At 65.0% G+C, this 17,697-nt stretch overlaps 1 protein-coding gene and 1 long non-coding RNA gene across 2 annotated transcripts; both read right to left on the bottom strand.

The window, feature by feature from the left end:
• Positions 1-4,932: 4,932 nt before the first annotated feature.
• GATA5 (GATA binding protein 5) lies at positions 4,933-14,943 on the bottom strand. Its single transcript, XM_027046694.2, has 6 exons — positions 13,989-14,943; positions 12,649-12,824; positions 8,016-8,141; positions 7,140-7,227; positions 6,696-6,823; positions 4,933-6,343 (listed from the first exon to the last, which is right to left on the bottom strand). The coding sequence occupies exons 1-6, from the start codon at positions 14,530-14,532 to the stop codon at positions 6,188-6,190; spliced, it is 1,218 nt and encodes a 405-aa protein (XP_026902495.1). The 5' UTR covers positions 14,533-14,943; the 3' UTR covers positions 4,933-6,187.
• Positions 14,944-15,209: 266 nt separating this feature from the next.
• On the bottom strand, positions 15,210-16,917 carry LOC128311346 (uncharacterized). The gene is made up of 2 exons (XR_008289745.1): positions 16,502-16,917; positions 15,210-15,992 (listed from the first exon to the last, which is right to left on the bottom strand). It is a non-coding gene; the product is annotated as an uncharacterized LOC128311346 (long non-coding RNA).
• Positions 16,918-17,697: the final 780 nt, after the last annotated feature.

Here is a 17,697-nt window from a genome sequence, read left to right as displayed (position 1 = left end):
AGACCACTGGGAAAGGGGGCACTGTGGCCATCAGACCAAAGGGCACGAAGGGTCAGGGGGTCGAAGTTGTGCTCTCTGCTGTCCCCGTGTCTGTGTCCCCATTCCCTGCCGCCCCCTCTCAGCCCCTCCTACTCTGCACAGACAGTGGCTTCCTCCTCCTCGTCCAGGCACACGGCCTGCTCTGGGTCTGACTAGACTTGCCCCATTCCTGGCCACCAGAACCTGGCAGAGGTCAGGTCAAGGGCACTGCCCACCGTGCTCTGCTGTCTTCTGCGCATTAAAAAACAAAGAATCGCCAGAACAGGGTTTGAAAATTGTGTAATCTCTAAAATGTTTATGTTGCACAACTTGGCACATCTCACACGAAGGAGACACAACTTAGAAAAGATGAATTTGGAGGTCAGACGGGAAGCCCTCGTGCGCCACCCCCCCCCCCCCCCCCCGCCCCGGGAACCAGAATTCCTCCGACTCGCCCCGCCAGCCCCCAAGTCTTCCCGGGGAGAGGCCTGCCCCACCTTGTGGTCGACCAGAACGTGCCTGGCTCTGAAGGCCCCTGGCCTGGCCCTCCATTCCCACCCCTGGTGGTCCGGGCGTGGGAATCAGCCCCACCCAGCACCCCCCCCCCCCGACCCCCCGACCCTGGCCAGGCCCTGGGGCCCAGCTGTCAGAACTGGCCCTGGCTTTTCAGGGCGGGACAGCAGTGCGTGCTCTATCTGGGGTTCCTAACTGGGGTTCCTGGAGCCCTTTCCCTGTGTGCACAGGGCTGTGCTGGTGGAGGGCGGGGGTTGCTGTCCACACGGGTTGGGCTGGGGCTGGCTGGGTGCTGCTCTCCCCGCCCCCTTCCAGGTACATGGGAGCAGGGCCTGCGTGGATCACCCCCACGCAAGTCCCCCTCTGGGAGTGTGCTTCTGGGCATCCTGCCTCACCCAGGACCCCTCACCTCGCATCTGCCTTTCCGGGGACCCCACCTTACCCCTCTTGTCCCCGTCTTCGACTGTCCTCAGAAGGACTGAGAGCTGTGGGGTGACTGAGGACAGACGGAGGCCGACCATCCCCATGGTGGGTGGAAGGACGGGCTTCCGGGGGCAGGCGGTCCCCGGAGGGCCTGGCCGGCCTGCCCCCCAGACGCCAGCAGGGGCACAGGGTCCACTCATGCACTGATATTCCACCACCGCTGAGTGTTGGCCAGGCCCTGGGCTCAGTACTTTGTTGTCCCCTCCTGCTCATAAAAGCCTCGGACAAGGCTCAGGGGAACACGTTTAGAACGAGCTGTAATTGTTAAATATTCTCGGGAGCTCTGATCTTTAAGGCTGTCTCTACACAATCCCTCTGTCGTGTAACCCACCCCTCTTCTCGGGCATACAGGGTGTCTCCCTCCTGCCCCCGGCGGTGGGACGGCTGTGCTCAGAGAGACCTCCTCGCACTGCCCGAGAAAGGCTTCGTGGAGGAGGCGCCATCAGAGGGTCTTGGCCCCTGTTCGGTGCACAGAGGGAAAAGCATGTGCAAAGGCCCAGAGGCGTGGCGAGCCTGGATGCTGGCAAGTGTCCCCCACACCCAAGAGAGGATGCGGGTGTGGGAAAGGGGAGCCCTCAGGTCACGGGGTGGTCAGGGTTCTGGCCCAACTGCGCGGTTGCTGGGGTGTTACCTGGGCCAGGGTGTTTGGAAACAAAGAAGAAACCGGCCCAGGTTTGCATCACGGGACATCTGAGCTCTGGGCCGGGAGGAGGGGTGGAGGAGGGTGGGCAGCTGGATGGGAGGGGCCGATGGTGAGGAGGACCCCGGGCGGGGATTCTGCAGACACCATGGGGAGCAGCGGCTGGCAGCAGAGGGGCGCAGGTTGTGCGGGGTGCGGCTTCCACGCAGGGAGGCCCGGGTCCCTCCTGCAGGAGTGGAGCTCCTCCTTGGCCGGCCGCCTCGATGGTGGTGGTGGCGGAAGGCCGTTGGCCAGCGAAGGAGAAGCCCGGATGCCTCAGGGTGTCCTGCCCCAGAGTCCAGTGTGGAGGCCCTGCTCTGGCCTCCTGTCCTCCCACCCACCCGCCTCCCTCCCCCAGGCCCCAGCCTGGCCAGACGCCGTCCACCGGCGGTGCCGAGAGCCCTTTATCAGATAATAAATAAGGCGGCTGGAGCCGTCCGTGTCAACATCTTGGCGGGCGTCACAGGGCATTGGGGGTGGGGGGGCTGCCTGCCACGGCCTCCGAGTGGTCGTCTAGGGCCGGCCGCCCCCAGCCCGGCTCCAGCAGGGCTGTGGGGCTCAGCCAGCCCCCTCCCCTCTGGGGCCCGTTCAGCGGCTGCCGCAGCGCCTGTGGGAGGAAGGACCGGGACCCCCCCCCCCCCACCGGCGCCCGTAGCCTCGCGGCCTCAGGGGGCACCTGGCCTCTCTGGCCTCCGTCGGCCGAATGGGGGTCCCCCTGGGGGCTGGGACCCCGGCCTCGTCGTCCTCTTCCTGAGTGCCTGTCCACGCAGCCTGGGGAAGGGCAGCCCCTGGGCCGCCACCAGCTGTCCACGGTTCGTGGTGAAGGAAAGCAGCGAGAAGTTACAAAGGCGTGGTCCCTTTCCCAGAGACAGCGGCCGGCTGTGTTTGGTGGCAGAATGGCCTGTTTCTGATGATGGTGACAGCAGTAACTGTTCTTTTCTAAGAAATGGCCTTATTTGGTCAAATAAAAAGCTGGTACCCTGCATGGCTCGCCCCAAAGAACCCTTTTCCCTTCTTAAGGAGCTCGTTCCATTTTCCCTGCAGGTCCGCACGGCTGTGGGGGGGAGACCCGGGCTGCAGGGGGTCAGCTGGGGCGGGCACGGAGGCACCGAGTGGGGCCGCAGCACAAGGGCCCGAGGGGACGCACGTGCACCCTGGCGTGGGCTCGGGACACACTCTCGGCTAAACGCAGCGGCGTTCGGAGAAGCGGGGAAGCAGCTGCCCCCGGGTGTCGCCCACCCTGGGTCCGTCCGAGAGGACGTGCGGGCGGGGTCCCCTCTGAGGAGCCCCGCGACCCCGTCCTTGGCACGCCCTGGAGTGAAGCATTGGGCTCTAAGCGCGCGTGTGTGTGGGGGGGGACCCCAGCTGAGAGGACTCTGGGCGTCACCCCTTCCTCTGTGTCCTCAGCTCTGCCCGCATCAAGGCACCCGGACGGACCCCAGCGGGGGCTCAATGGACGGGACAGCCGCAGGGTCGGGTCCCCTCCTGCCGGCTCTGGGGCGGCTCTAGCTGGGAAGGTGACGGGAATCGAGTGCACGGTCAGGCAGCACGGACGGAGCGGCCTTTGCTTCTGTCCGGCGGCTCCGATGAGCGGCCGGCTGCCCACGCCTGCCAGCCTCCCCGGCCCATCCGGTGGTTTCCGGCCAGCCAGGCGGAGCCGAGGGTGGGCTGGCAGGAGGAAGCACCACAGGAAGGGGGTATTGGCGGCCATATGGAGGCTCCGGGTCCCAAAGCTTCCGGCCCCGAAGGGGCACTGGGGGGAAAGGCTTAAATTAGCAGCAACGCTCATGCCCAGAGGTAGGGTGCTCAGCCTCCCTCGTCCTGGGCACGACACATCCAACAATGACAAAAACGGAAGAGATGGCTTCTTCCTTCCCTCGTCGTCAACCCCCCCTTCCTGTCAGGATCCCTGTTCGTGGGCAGGGAGCCGGGGGGCCGGGACATCCAGTCCCCCCTCCTCTTTGTGAGGACCCTACCTGTCCTACTGTGGACACCTCCAGGAAGCCTCCTTGGGTTGGGGAGTGCAGAACGCCGCCCCGGGATACGGGGACCCCCAGGCCCGCACCAGCTGCGCACGTGTATGCATCACTTGGCCACAGGCACATGGCACCCTCCCCCGGCAGATGGGGAGACCGAGGCTCCGACAAAAGCCACTGGGTTCCCAAGCGGTAGCACCGCTGGGTGAGAGGATGCCGTGCTGTCCCTCCAAGCCCAGGCCCCCACGTGGGCCCCTCAGTGGCCAGGTGCCTTGTGCCACCGCTCGGAGCCCTGGTCTCCCCCATCGGAGAAGAGGGGACCCGCACCAGCCCCCTCGCAGGGGGACAGGGCGGAGAGCAATGCAAGCCCAGAGGAGGTCCTCGAGGGTGCCGGGCGGCCTCCCGCCTCTCCTGCCCTCCGGGGCCTCTGCTCCCTCACCTGGAGCCTGGGCGCCACCCCCCCCACAACGGCCCCGGAGGACGGACGCTGCCCCCCGCGCAGCTGCTTGGGCTGGGAAGGCCGAGCAGGGAGTTGCCTCTCGGTTCTTCCAAAATAACGGTGAGGGTCTCTCGCTCGGGACCCGATGCCTGGTCAGGGGTGGGGAGGCGGGAAGGGGGCACCGCCCTGCCCAACTGGGCGGCTCCTCACCTGCTCTCCTGTGAGTAGCCTCCCGGGAAGGGCAGCCCGAGGCCTGTGGGCACGGAGACGGGACGGCAGCGGGGTCTCCCCCCCCGCGACAGGGGCGTCCTGTCCGGGCTGAGCCCCCTCCGCCAGGCACGTCCGCGCACAGGCACCCCGCCTGCAGGTGCCACACGGTGAGAGGCAGCAGCACCTGGCTTGCCCGCCACACCCCAGTCAGAAGCGCCAGGCCTACATGCGGACACAGGGGCACATGGGGACCAGTGCCCCGAACCTCAGCGCGTTCCCCGTGCCCTGACTGCAGCCCAGAGCAGCAGCACGTGGCAGGACAGGGCCTCAGACCCGGGTCCTCCTGACCGCGCAGGGATGGCTTCTCCACGTGTGGGCCCCCAGGCTGGCCCAGCGTCCCGCTCCCGTGCCGGTGGGCGACCTCGAAGGCACTCTGTGTTTGAGGGTCTCCTGGTCGACCCGGCGTGGTCAGCAAGGTCCAGCAGACCAACATATGGAGACAAGTGTCCACAAGGAGAGGCGGCCTGAGTGAGCACTGGACCCACTGCTGACCCGGCGGGCAGGGACCAGGCTGCGAAATCCCACAGGCGTCGGCAAAAGAAATGCAAAATCGACACCTTTATTTTACATTTTTTACTCATGGCATCGTTTGTCTTTAAAAAAAAAAAAAAGACAACATCACGTGTAAATTGTGCTGCTCGAACTGGAGGTACAGCCTCAGGAGGACGCGTTCTGGAAGCTAACGCCAGGGACCACGGTGTTTAAATATGAAAGGCGAGCTTCAGCCAGGAGGCTTGGCGGCTGGCAGCTGCTCCTGCTGTCTCGGATGTTTGCTGGCGAAAGGTGGCAACTGAGCGGAAACGAGGACAAGGCCCCTGGCAAGGCGCGCCCCGCTCCCCTCCATGCCTTATTGTCTGCCCGACCCCGGTGGCTGCTCGTCATTCGGTTCCTTGGGCACAGCTCCTTCTAGCCGGCTTGACCAACTAAGGGGTCACCCCAGCGTGGGGGGAGGGCTTCCGCAAGTAAAGGGGGGTTAGTAAGAATTCCTCTGGGACAAGCCAGCTGGGATGATCCGAGGTAGGCCAGGACATGTGGTCACTCCACCACCAGCACTGACAGTGCCTGTGGGGTCAGCACAGGACCCCAGGTCCTTCACTCTGTCAGAATCAGTCACGATACACAGTTTCAGTCAGAATGAGGCCCTTTACTGCCCCCTCTGGGGAAATCATCCAAATAAATACACAAGTAGACGACGCTGGTGTGAATGGCTTGCCCTTGGGGTGGCATCCTGGCACAGTGCACAACCTGCACATCTGTCCCTAGCAGTCCTTCACTCACAGGGAGGGAAAGTTCTCTGTGCCGTGTCTTTGTCCGTCAAATGTGAGAAAAGGAACAGATCCCGAGCCTGAGGAGGTCCCATGTCGGGCGGCTCCCCTCATTCACGTTGCCTGCTTGAGCTTGACCTCGGCCCTTTCATTTGTGATCCTGGTTTTACAACAGGTGGCTTTTTTGTTGTTGTTTTTTTCCAACTGCCACAATGTGTCAACACGGCGACGGCAGATGTGGACAAGAGAACTGTTGGTAGTGGGCCCTCCAGGTCAGCCCCGGCTGGAGTGGCCCAGTGTCACACAGCCTTTGGCGGAGTCCCCTGCTGTCTGCAGGGGGGGCTCAAGGCCTTCTCATTAGCCTCTCCCCCTCTCCGGGGCCTGGCCGCCATCTGTACAGAAGACCTCCCCGCCACCGTGTTGAGGGATGCCCGGCGCCTCAAGGTCCCGCTGGCTCGTCTTCTGGTGGATGGACCGGATGGTCTCCCTCTGCTGTGCTGGAGCCAGGCAGGGAGTGAGGCGGGTCCGATGGACGCCCGAGGCCCTAGGCCAAGGCCAGTGCACACCAGGCCTCCTGGCACAGGGTCCCGCCGAGGCCAGCCTGGGGGCCCAGGGCTGCAGAGGGGAAGGCAAAGTCCTCGGGCTCGAACTTGAACTCCAAGTGGCTGGGAGCCAGGGGGTCATTCACCTGGCCAGAGGCCTGCAGGGGGAACAGGGGAAGCACGAGAATGGAGGAATGGCCAGTAGGCCTCGCTTGGCGTAGGGAGCCCTCGGGACCGGGACGTTCGTCTTAAGAGGCCTTCTCAGACCCTGGAAGAGGGCGGGAAGCCCCGTGTGACAGACAGGACAACACGTGAGGGCATTCAGCCTGGAGCGTGCCACAGGTCAGCTGCTGGAACCAATGGCCAACTGAGTGTCCAGCCCTGAGCTCCTTCCTGGGAGAGGCCCTTGGGGGCGCTGATGGAGGTCTGACCTGGTGGGCGAGTCAGGGTTCCCTGAGAGGGTGCCCGGGAGCCAGCTCTGGGTCCCCGGTTCCACCTCACCTGACTTACCTGGGAGGTGACGCTGGACCCAGGGCACGAAGGGGATGCCAGGTTGGATTTGGGTTTCAAAGTAGCTGCTGAGCTCTCAGTGTCTGGGACAGCGGGCGGGGATGCCGTGGGGTTCCCTGTGCTGCATCCTGGAAGGGGGGGCACATCCAGCTGTACTGGTCACTTAACGGGTCAGAGGGACTGGGTGTGGCACCCTCGACCTGCCCTGCTGCCCCTCAGCTGGGTAGGCTCGCACCGCCCGGCCCCTCCCCAGACCGGACGGGTCCCGGGGCAGAATCATGGGTACTTGTGCTTTGGGAGGGCAATGCTTGAACTAAACGTGCAAATCTCTAGTGGTGGAAATTTGCGACACTCAAAGCGACTCCAAGGGGAGAACGTGTATGCCGCAGGAGGGCTGGGGACTGGCCTCTTCCTGGCATCCCGATGGGCCCTGGTCCCTCACACCTGAAGAGCCCTTGGTCTTCGCAGCGTTCTTGGGCTTGCGTTTCCGCGTCTGGATGCTTTCCTTCTTCATCGCCAGGGGCCGAGGCACCTGGCAGGGGCAGGCAGGGGAGGGTGACTGGTCCTGTCTTTTCTCACCCTTGGGCCTCTTGAATGGCCACATGCCCTGATGTCAGCCCTGCAGAGCTAGTCACTCTGGGAGGTGACTGAGTCGTCAGAGCCCTTGGTGAGCTGCTGGCCCTGGGCTTGGGGCCTTCCTCCCGGCAAAGTGGGCAAGAGCCAGTCCAGGCCCAACCCCCCAGAGCTGTAGGGGCCAGGAGGGCTCTAGGGGCGCACAGAGGCCACACCAGGGGCCTTGCCCCTGTCTCAGGTTGAATGGCTGCAGACCTGCCTCAGTGACGCTGAGCCTCAGTAGGCCCATCTGTGAAAAGGGCCTAACGGTAACAGCATAGGCCTGGAGCGCGCAGTCAGTGGGGGCCGCGCGGGAAACACGCTCAGCCCCGCTCTGCCACCTGCCTCCCCAGGGCCCCGTGTCTCACGTGACCCGAAGAGGGCAGCCCCGCCCCTGCCTCCCCCCTCCCGTCCACTCTCCACGGCCCCATGCCCCGCCCCCAACCCGCCCCGCCCCCGACCCACCCAGTCCTCACCCGGGCCCCTGCCCCACCCATGGCCCGCCTTCCCCTTTTCCCCCCCTTCCCCCCTCCACTCACCCCGCCCCGCCCCATCCAGTCCTCACCACCCCCACATGGCCCCGCCCCTGCCCCACCCATTCCCCCTCCAGTCACCCTGTCCCCGGCCCCACCCATGACCCGCCCCTCCCCGTTCACTCACCCAGGCCCCGCCCCCCCAGCCCTCACCCCGCCCACCCCGTCCGCTCACCCCGTGCAGCTTCATGTACAGACCGCAGGCGTTGCACACCGGCTCGCCGTCCGCGTTGCGCCGCCACAGCGTGGTGTTGGTCGTGTGGCAGTTGCTGCAGCAGAGGCCAGCGCGGCGGGACGAGGTCTGTGCACGGGGGAGGCTGGTGTGAGCCGGGGGCCGGGGCCCTGCTGCTCCACCTCCCGGCCAGACGGCGACGCTCGGAGACAGGAGCACTGGACCCGGAGTCAACCAGGGTCCGCCCGAGTCCCTCCCCGGGAAGCCGAGGCCACATCCTGACTCTGTCTGGAAGGTGGCTGCTCTTACTGGACACGATTTGAATTTCCTCTCCCTGCCCCGGCCCTCTCTCCCATCTGCCTCTCGGTGCCAGGAGCTACGCACAAGGGGGCGCCCTCCTGCGGCCCACCCCGGCCCCGGGATCCCCACCCCCGCCAGTCCACCCACCTTCCTGGCATGGCAGGGGGCCTTAGGACCTTCCCCAGGCTGCCATATGTAGCAAAACACAAACAAACAAACAAAAACTACACACACCAGGATGCCAGCTAGATGCGAACTTCGGATATGCAACAAATACTTCGCAGAAGTGTGCCTCTGTGCAGTATTTGGGACATACTCACACTAAAATGCTAGTTGCTGTTTATCTGAAATTCACATTTGACTGTCTTGTGTGTGACCCTGACCTACCCCTTTGGGCTGCACCGAGGTCCCCGCTTCCTGCACCTCCGCTCTCCCCATCCAGCTGCTCCCTTAGAGCTCATACTGCCGTCACACCTCCCAGAAAAGTTGCACCATCATTGAAAAGTAGGAGTCCGAACCCCTCCCCTTGGGCCATCATGCCTCCTCGTGCTGAATCCTTCCTACGGAAGCACTCAGGCCAGGGCACAAAGGTGCCAATGCGGGGCCTTGAACGTCAGTGCTGGTTTTCAGCGGCACTCACGAGTACACACACAGAGCTCGCCTGCACCTCCCACAAACGTCCTCACGGTCGCCTGTGCGTCTTGCGAGAAGAGAAGCCTCGGTTCCGCCCCGCAGCCGCCCCCCCCCCCCACAGGTGTGGAAACAACCACAGGTGGAATCGATGCCGTGTGTGTGTGTGTGTGTGTGTGTGTGTGTGTGTGTGTGTGTGTAGAAAACAGCCCAGAAGTCCAAGAGCCGTCTCTCTGTACCCTGGGAGTGCAAGGGAAAAATCTGGAACCTGGATTAAGCAGTGAATTCTTTCTTAGTGAACATAAATTAAAATTAATAAAAAGAGGGGAAGAAAGGACCTGGAAAAAATTTTAAAAAGTTTGTTCGTTTGTATTTTCCTCTCCCCTCATCGGGCTGTGTGCTACGGATGGGGCACCGAGGCTCAGAGATGCTGCTGGGCCGGAGGCATCGGGGTGGACGGAACCGCCCCCCTGAGCCCAGCGCACTGCGGGGACACCTCCCCGGTGCCGTCCCTACCCCGACAGACGCCCGAGCCTCTGTCCTTCCTCGCTGCCTGCACAAGCGGCCAGGCCTGGCCACTCTCAGGGCCCCCTCGCTGCCAGGCCTCCCCCCCGCCCCGCCGCTGTATTTTGTTTTCTTCTTTGGTCTGTTCTTTTCAAAAGAAGTTAAACTTCAAAGCCTGCTGGCTGCAGCAGCTCCAGGCTCCGCACGCGTCTGATTCAAGTGAAGAAATCAGGACGCTGGGCGGCCCAGCCAGGGCGGCCGAGAGCCGGAGCGGGGAGCAGGGAGAGGGGCCCGCTGCTGCTCCTTGGCTGGGAGGGGTGAGGCCAGCTCACACAGCGAAAACCACTTTTCAAAGTAAGAGACGCAGCTCGAAACTCACAACAAGAGGTACAGCGGGGGGAGGGGGGATGGCCCCATTTCAAGTGGATCCCCTCATCCCGCTCTCGGAAAAAGGACACGGTCGACGCTTAACCTGACAGGCGTGTGTCCCTTGCTGGCCAAGGGCAGACCGTGCCAGGGACGAGCCTGTGAGGCGGACTGTGCAGGAAGGAAAACCTGGGGTCCTCAGTCAAGGTCCAGATTTGCTCCTGGAAGGATGCGGGGCCCCTTCCTGGAGGTGGCGCCGCCGGGGGGCCCTCTGGCCTTGGCCACAGGGCTCTGACGTTGGGGTGAGGTGGGGCTGGGTGGGGGAGGGCTCTGAGCACCTGGCCACACAAGCAGGCACACAGGGGTCTGTGGGGCCACCTCAACTCTCCCCGCTCGCTCGCCCACACTGACAGAAGCCTCAGGTAAGAGGTCCGTGCCTGTGACTAAGGATGCACCCAGGATGCAACGGGCAGAAAACATATGGACTCCTTTGGGACTGGGGGTGAGGCCTAGGGGGTGGTGGACGCACACTTGTTATTGTCACATTCCTGTGTTGTTGGTGACAAGTTTCTAGAACTTCTGTAATCATTTGAAAGAAGGTTAGGACAATTCTCTCTGGGGGCATCGGTGCTGGCCACCCATGAGGGAGAGTGAGGCACGAGCAGGGACAAGTCTGGGGTGACTGGCCCAGCCCCGCCACGGCTGCCTTGGGGCCTGGGCTCTGGTCCCAGCACTCTCCGAGAATCTCTGAGTTTCCACACGAGCCCGGCCCCACCAGCCGGGTCACCCTCCCTGAGTGCCAGGCAGGAGCCCAGAGACAAATCAGAGGAAACCATCCATGAGAAGCCAGCTCAGAGGAGAGGGGAGTAGGACCCCTCTAGGAACACCGTCCCCCCTTCCTAGGCTCGTCCCGCATTCAGATCTGCATGGACCTGGACGCAGGGATGACCAGCTGACCACCCTCTGAGACCGGCCGCCTAGCGGGGGGTAAGTTGAGGGCATTCTCCACCCTACAAAGCGTCCTTAAAGCTAATCATTCCTTGTGCCCCGGACCAGGACGCGGAGGCCACACCAGTCCGCAGAGCGGGCTAAGGCCTGTCCAAGCAGCCCACCTAAAGTAATCTTTCCAACGCAGCAGGGGGACAGTGGGTGCAGGGGCCTCGGCGGAAGACCCAAGACAGGTGCATCACCAGCGGGGGCGGGGCACACGGGAGCCCGAGGCAGATAGTCCTCGGAACCCAGGCCCTGCTGCGCCTGGCTGCTGGGGGAAGCCACTCTCTGAGCGGCTGGAGCCCTGGGGTCATCACAGGGCTGCTGTGAAGGTGAATGCCTCAATGCCTCATGGCCCTTGCCTGCTTACCCCCACGTCAGGAATTTTCTGCTGGGAGGTGAGCCCTGTGAGGGGTGGGGGGCAGAGACGGGAGGATCCGAACCTTCTCTTCCTGTTTACCAGTGTTCCCATCCCCACCCCCCCCCCCCCCGGGGAGAAGGGAGGGAGCAGAGGAGCAGCCGGCCTGGTCCCTGGGAGTTGGGGGGGGTCAGTCCCCCAGGACACCTCTGCTTTAGCCTGTTTCCCCATCTGTGAGGGCCACACCAGGTGCCAAGCCAGTGCTGGACATGTGTGTGTGTGTGGGGGGGGGGAGTGGGCATGATCACAGGGGCAGAAATATAAGTGAGGAGGTGATATGGATTCTGAGGTATCCCCTCCTTCCAGGAGGCACAGTGTGGGTGGAGGGGAATTAGGGGACCCGCAGAGCCCCAAACTCCAGGCTAGAACAGGGAGAGAAAAACAGTGGCTTCCCCCAAACTGCCTGGGTCAGTGCTGCCTCCTGCCTGCCTGGTCTGGAGCCTGGATCGGTCGGGCGCCTCCACAGCCCAGGTCTGGGTTTCCCGTCAAGGGCCAGCGACTGAGCACCAGGCAGCCCAGAACAGCCACCGCGGCAGGCAAGCCGGGCCCCCTGCAGCAGCCTCCAGGGACGAGCCCCCCACCCACCCTCCGATGCACCAGAACCGGCCAGAGCCGGCTGACCGGCCATGACAGGGCTCACACCAGCATTAGAGCAGAAGGCCCGGCATCCCCAGAAACAGCCATGCCCGGACCCAGGACTCAGGAGTCACTGTGGCCTCACGAACTTTAGACAGCTTGCAAAGGCGGGCCCTGCCACGCGCAGAATTACTCGAACCTCCAAGTTTGCCGGTGAGACGGCAGAGAACCAGTGCCTCGAAACCTTCACACAGCCTTCGGGGACTCTGCCCGGCTGGGGGCAAAAGTGAGTCCCCGGTCCTCTCCGCTCAGCACCCAGCCACACGCCAGGAGAAACCAAAAGTGAAAACAAGTTTTGCGCATGGAACCACCGCAGACCCGGTCTCAGCTCCAGCCCCCTGGTATCAGGGGGGAAAGTGCTCCCCAAGAGCAGGGGTCCCCAGGACCCCTCCTGCATTGGATTTCAACCCCCTGCCACAAAGCCACCACCCGGTGGCCACCTTTCCCTCCAAACCCCACGCCCGGGCCATGTCACCTTGCGCCCCCTGCCACCCTCGGAGCCGCAGGGCTGAGCCCCAAGGAGGCCACTTGGGTCCACAGCCATCCTGTGCCCCGGGTCCCGGGCAGAGTCACCGGGTGGCCCCTCTTCCGGGGAGGCCCACAGACCCAGGGCAGCACCGCCTTGGGCTCAGTGAGCCCAGCCCGTCTGCGGAGGCGCGCAGGGCAGGGCCCGTGGCGGGGCCTGGGCCTCCCGGCGGCTCCCGGATGGACGGCAGACAGCGCTCCTAGGGCCCTGCTGGGGCACTCAGCCTCTCTGGGGACTCAGCTCGGCCCCCTGCAGGCGGCACTCACCAGGCGCTTCTGTGGGCGCACGAGCGGCCTGTTGACTCCGTTCATCTTGTGGTAGAGGCCGCAGGCGTTGCACAGGTAGTGGCCGGTGCCGTCACGGCGCCACAGCGGCGTGGACAGGGCCCCGCAGTTGACACACTCGCGACCCTCGCCAGGGAGCTCTTCCAGGAAGTCCGGCACTGGGGGGACAGGCAGCTGGTCGCGGGCCGAGGCACTGTCCTTCCCCGGGGCCCAGCGTCTGCTGCGTCTTCCCGCTGTGTGTGCCCCTGGCTTTCATTTTATTTTAACATTTATTTTGTCTAATTTTACTTTAAAGCTTAACTTTACATATTATAAAGTTTGTGCCAGATTAAAAGAGAAGCTGGTTAGGGTTGCCTTGCAGGGTGGGGGAAGGTAAGTCAGTCAGACCCCCGGGCGGCAACAGAATGGTTCCCCTTAGAACCAAGGTGTAATTTTGATCCCCTGGGGAGGCGGAGTGGTCAGCACCGGCGGAGGGAGGTGGCCCCAGGGCCTCGGCCTCTGCAAAACGGGACGTTAGGAGGGCCGGGCTGAGTGGATGGTGCCATCCCACAGAGCCTACAGCCCCTGCCTTTCCTGTCGGCTTTGCTCGGGTGGCGACCACCGTGGAACACAGCTGGGCCTGTGCCACCACTCAGGGGCCCGCAGGGCAGAAGGGAGAGGTCCCCGGCTCCCTCCCCGGCGGCACCGGGTGCCCTGTGGGGGCCGGGTGGGGGTCAGTCCTGCGGGAGCCGCCCTGGGTGACGGCGGAGGGGACCCGCTTCCTGCGCCATGGAGGCAGTCGGGGCCGAGGCGGCTTGGGGGTGGGCCTGCGAGGCTGCACCCATGAAGTAGGGTGGCCCAGGGGCTTCCCGCCTGCGGCGAACACAGGCGTGCACACCCCCCCCCCCCACCGGAGCAAATGCGCCTGAGGGGCCTGGAATCCGATTATCCAAATTGGCACCCCGGGGGCGGGCGGTGAGCCACTGAAGCCAGGTCTCAAATTAGAATATGTAAACATTCTAGAAGGAGCAGAGTGTGGCCGCTTACTGAAATAAATCGTATTCTGAATTTTATAAAAACCACTTAGAAACTTCTCATAAGAGCGTATGAGGTGAGCTCAGCTGGTGAGACCCAGGGGGTTGGGTTCAGAAGAAAGGAAGCCCAGGACGGCAGTTTTGGTCTCAGGGTGGGTGACATTGTGGCAGATGCTGTATTCTGCCCGCGTGTACTTGTCCCGCAGTTCTGGGCCTGGCGGGGGTGGGGGGGGCGGCGTGGGAGCCTTGGCCGGGTTCGGGACTGCACCCCGGTAGGCCCAGCACCCAGCACCCCAGGGTCGCACTCACCGAAGGTGGCTCTGCGGCTCGGGAGGCCAGCCGGGCGGCCCTGGAGGCCATGCAGGACGCTGCCTTCGAAGGGTCCGGAGGTCCAGGACGGGGCCACCTCGGTGCTCACGTAGGCGGGGTAGGCGGCGGGGTAGGACGCGCCCACCGGCCGCCCCAGCGGGGCCGGGTACTGCTCGCGCGCCAGCAGCGCGCCCTGGTAGGCGCCGCCGTCCCGGGTCCCCGCGCCACCCCCACTGCCGGGCCCGGGGGGGCCGTGCGGAAAGGGGCAGGCGGTGGCTCCGGGAGGCTGGGCGGCCGGCGGGTGCGGGCCGCCGGAGCCGAAGGCTGAGGAGTCTGCGGCCGCCGCCTGCGCCCAGCCGGGGTGCGCGCCTAGCCCGGGGGCCTGGGGGCCCGGCTCGCACGCCTTCAGGTAGGGCAGCATGGAGGGGACGCGCGCGGGCGGCACGAACACCGGGGAGCCGGCGCCCGGCGCGTGCAGAAAGGCGCCCGAGTCGGCGTAGGCGGCCTGGCTGGGGCTCGGGGCCAGCGCCAGGCTCTGGTACATCTTCCCCGACGCGGCCCGGACCCGCGGGGAGGGGCGCCGGCGTCGAGTTCCCGGCCGCTGTGCGCCGCCTCGGCGCCCGCGTCCCCGCTCCGCAGCGGGCCGCGGGGTCAGCACCGCGGGGCGCGGGTGGCCCCCGGCGGCCCCGGCGCAGCCCGAACGCCGAGCTCACCTCCTCCACCGCCGGGCCTCCGAGCTTCCCGGGGTGCGCTCGCCAGGGCCCGCGGTCGGGTGGGCGGGGGCTCCGCGCTGGGAGAGGGCGACGGGCCCGGTGGGGCGCTCACGGGCTGGGGGCGAGGAGCGGAGGAGGGCGCGGTGGTCTCGGCGGGCGGGCGACAGGCGGGCTGGAGACTGGGAGCCCGGGGCCGCGCGGTCCCGCAGGGAATCCCGGCGCCCCGCCGCCCCTCCCCTCCCCTCCTTCCCTCTCCTCCCCTCCTTTCCTCCTCTCCCCTCCCCTCCCCTCCCGCCTCTCCCCTCCTCTCTCCTCCCTTCCCGCAGGGTCAGCGCTGGGGCTGCGGCCGCCGCGCCACGTGACCGGAGCAGGCCCCGTCGCCTGTCCCGGACAGGGACGCGGGGCACCCGGCGCCCAGTCCCCTCTGAAGCGGGCGGTGGGAACCAGCCGGCGCTCGGTGGGGGCGCCGGGCCAGCTGGGACGCGGGGACGTCCCCAAATTTGTTCTGGGCGGGGCGGGGGGGGGGGGAACTCTCGGACCCCCACCCCTCCGTCGTCGCCAGCCCCGCTCGCACGGAGGCCGGCTTGGCGTCTGTTTGGGGCCCTGCGGACGAGTCCGAGAGCCCCAGTCCGCTGCCGCTCGCGCCGTGGTGGGGCCCCGTCTCTGCACCCGGACTCGGGGCCCAGCGCCAGGATCCGGCTTCCACGGGGACCGCCCAGCTCGGTGTCCCTGGGCTGGAGCCGGGTGGACGAGGCCCTCCTGCCCAGAGTCCAGCCGGAGTCCCGCAGTTTCCTCAGTTTCTGACCGCGCGGGATCCCAGCGGGGGGGGCGGAGGTGAGGGGGCGAAGGCGGGGCGCCACCTGTCTATGCTCCTTGTCGCCTCGCCCCCCCCTTCCCCGCGGATGTTCCCTGGGCCCAGGCGGTGGGGTGGGGAGCGGGGGCTCCGGAAGGTCTCCTCCAGGATCCAGGAGTGTGGGATGGGTGGGAGGCCACCTGGGTCCCTGAGGTGCCCCCTGGCACTCCCTGGGTGGCCCCCTGGTGGCAGCACTGTGGCAGAGATGGCCTTTCCTTCAGCCTCCTGCTGGATGCCCCAGCCTCCTCCACAGGCCTCAAGCTCTCTGCTGCTGTCACAGCACTGACTGGGTGACCCTGGCTGGACAGGACAGGACTTACCAGACAGCCCTTGAATGCGGGACTTGGCGCTGTGAATGTCCTTCGTTTAAGAAATGGGCCCTTGGCTCACCTTTGCCCATGGCACCTCCATGGTGGCCTAGACTCTGGGGCTCTAGGCCTGAGGTGGGGGGGGGTGAAACGGCCACCGCTTGCACCTCTCCATGAGTTCCCTGTGCTGACAGCAGGCAGGGATTTGGGGTGCTCATTGAGGCACCCAGGGTGAAACTGGCTGGGCTGTCCAGGAAGCACTGTCCTGGGAGGTGGCAGGGAAGGCCCCACACTCACACCCTGGCTGGAGACCCCGCAGAAGTTTCCAGGGCAGGCCCCTGATTCTCCACAAGCCTTGTCAGGTGCCATGGGGAAGGGGAGCATGGCCTTGGGGCAGGTGGCCTTGGGGCTCCGGACTGCTTCCCTGCCCCTATGCTCCCCCAACCCAGCCCTCCCCCTCCCCCACCCCTCCCCCCTCCCCCACCCCATCCCTCCACCCCTCTCCCACCCCTCCCCCTCCCCTATCCCCCATCCCCCAACCCCCACCCCTCCACACCCTAACCCCTCCACCCTCCACCCCTCCGAGCTCCCATCCACCTACAGGGATGGACTCCTGTGGTGCCCACTCCCCCCACCTACCTCTGGGGTCTGAGCCGGGGCCCCTCCTTTGCCCATCTCTCTCTAGACTTTGCCAGTGGATCTATCTTTTCCCTCTTTCAGCTCTTTCAAAGTGGGTCCCCGAAGGACGGAGAGGTGTCCCCGTGCTACTCAGGGTCCTAGAAGCTCACTGTGCCAGGGGCGCCTCGCAGCTCTGGAGGGCCCAAAGCAGGTCGAACCCCACTCCTTCTGCCCTCAGAGCCCAGGTTACTGAGAAAGTGGACATGGAAAGGGGGGGGATGTCCCGCCAGTGCCACTGGCAGTGAAGAGAGGCGAGACAGGGAGACCCCACCCCCACCCCCCAAGGAAAGGTCCAGAGAAGAAGGAAAGATCCACGACCGGCCTGGGATCAGGCTGGGGCCGTGGGGCAGGGGCTTGTCTTCTGTACCAGGGATAAGTTCCAGCCTCCGTGGGCCACGTGCTTTGTCTTGTGGTGTTTCCTCTTAATTCTCGCATCAGTCTCAGGATGTACGCGATGTTATTATTGTTCCCGTTACAAACAGGTAAACAGGTGACAGAGAGGTTAGCTAACGTGCCCAAGGTCACCCAGCTAATAATTAAACCGGGTAATTAAAACAAATGCACACCATTCATAAGGGAGGCAATGTCTGGTTGCTTTTTCTGTATTCACCCATCTCTAGAGTGGACATGAATTAGTTTCACAATGAAAAGGCTGAGGCTCTTCTTCCAGGAGAATGTAGAGGCGGGGGCGGGGGGGGGGGTGAGAACTGCCTCTAATTCCTGGTCTCCAACCGAGGAGCTTACTCTCGAAAGCCCCCTCACTGGCTGTGCCCCACACAGGACCTTCTGCTGTGTCCAGGGCTGGGCTGCCTCCCCTGTGGTCCTGGGGCAACAGCCCCCTGGGGTTGGGACGGGAGCCCACCGCCCTGGAGCCTAGAGGCTGCGGTGGTATTTCCTGCCCCCACTCCGGGAGCCGGACCCCGTGCCCGCTGTCCCCCACCTTGGGGCGCAGCCACACCCGGGGGCGGGGGTGTAGGGACAGTGGTTGTCTGCAGCAGCCTCTGGCCTCTTCACAGATCACTTCCACTTGAACCAAAAAGAAAGGCATCTCAGCCCAAAAGGCAAAGCCCAGGTCCTTCCCCACCCCAGGCCTGCCTTGCCCAGCCTCCCCCTACCCCCCACAAAGGCCTTCTGCGCCACTGCCCCTCAGGAGGGAG

The sequence above is a fragment of the Acinonyx jubatus genome, chromosome A3 (assembly GCF_027475565.1).
Source record: "Acinonyx jubatus isolate Ajub_Pintada_27869175 chromosome A3, VMU_Ajub_asm_v1.0, whole genome shotgun sequence".
NCBI lineage: Eukaryota > Metazoa > Chordata > Mammalia > Carnivora > Felidae > Acinonyx > Acinonyx jubatus.
The sequence above is the reverse complement of the archived record's forward strand: the minus strand, read 5'-3'. Positions and strand labels throughout refer to the sequence as shown.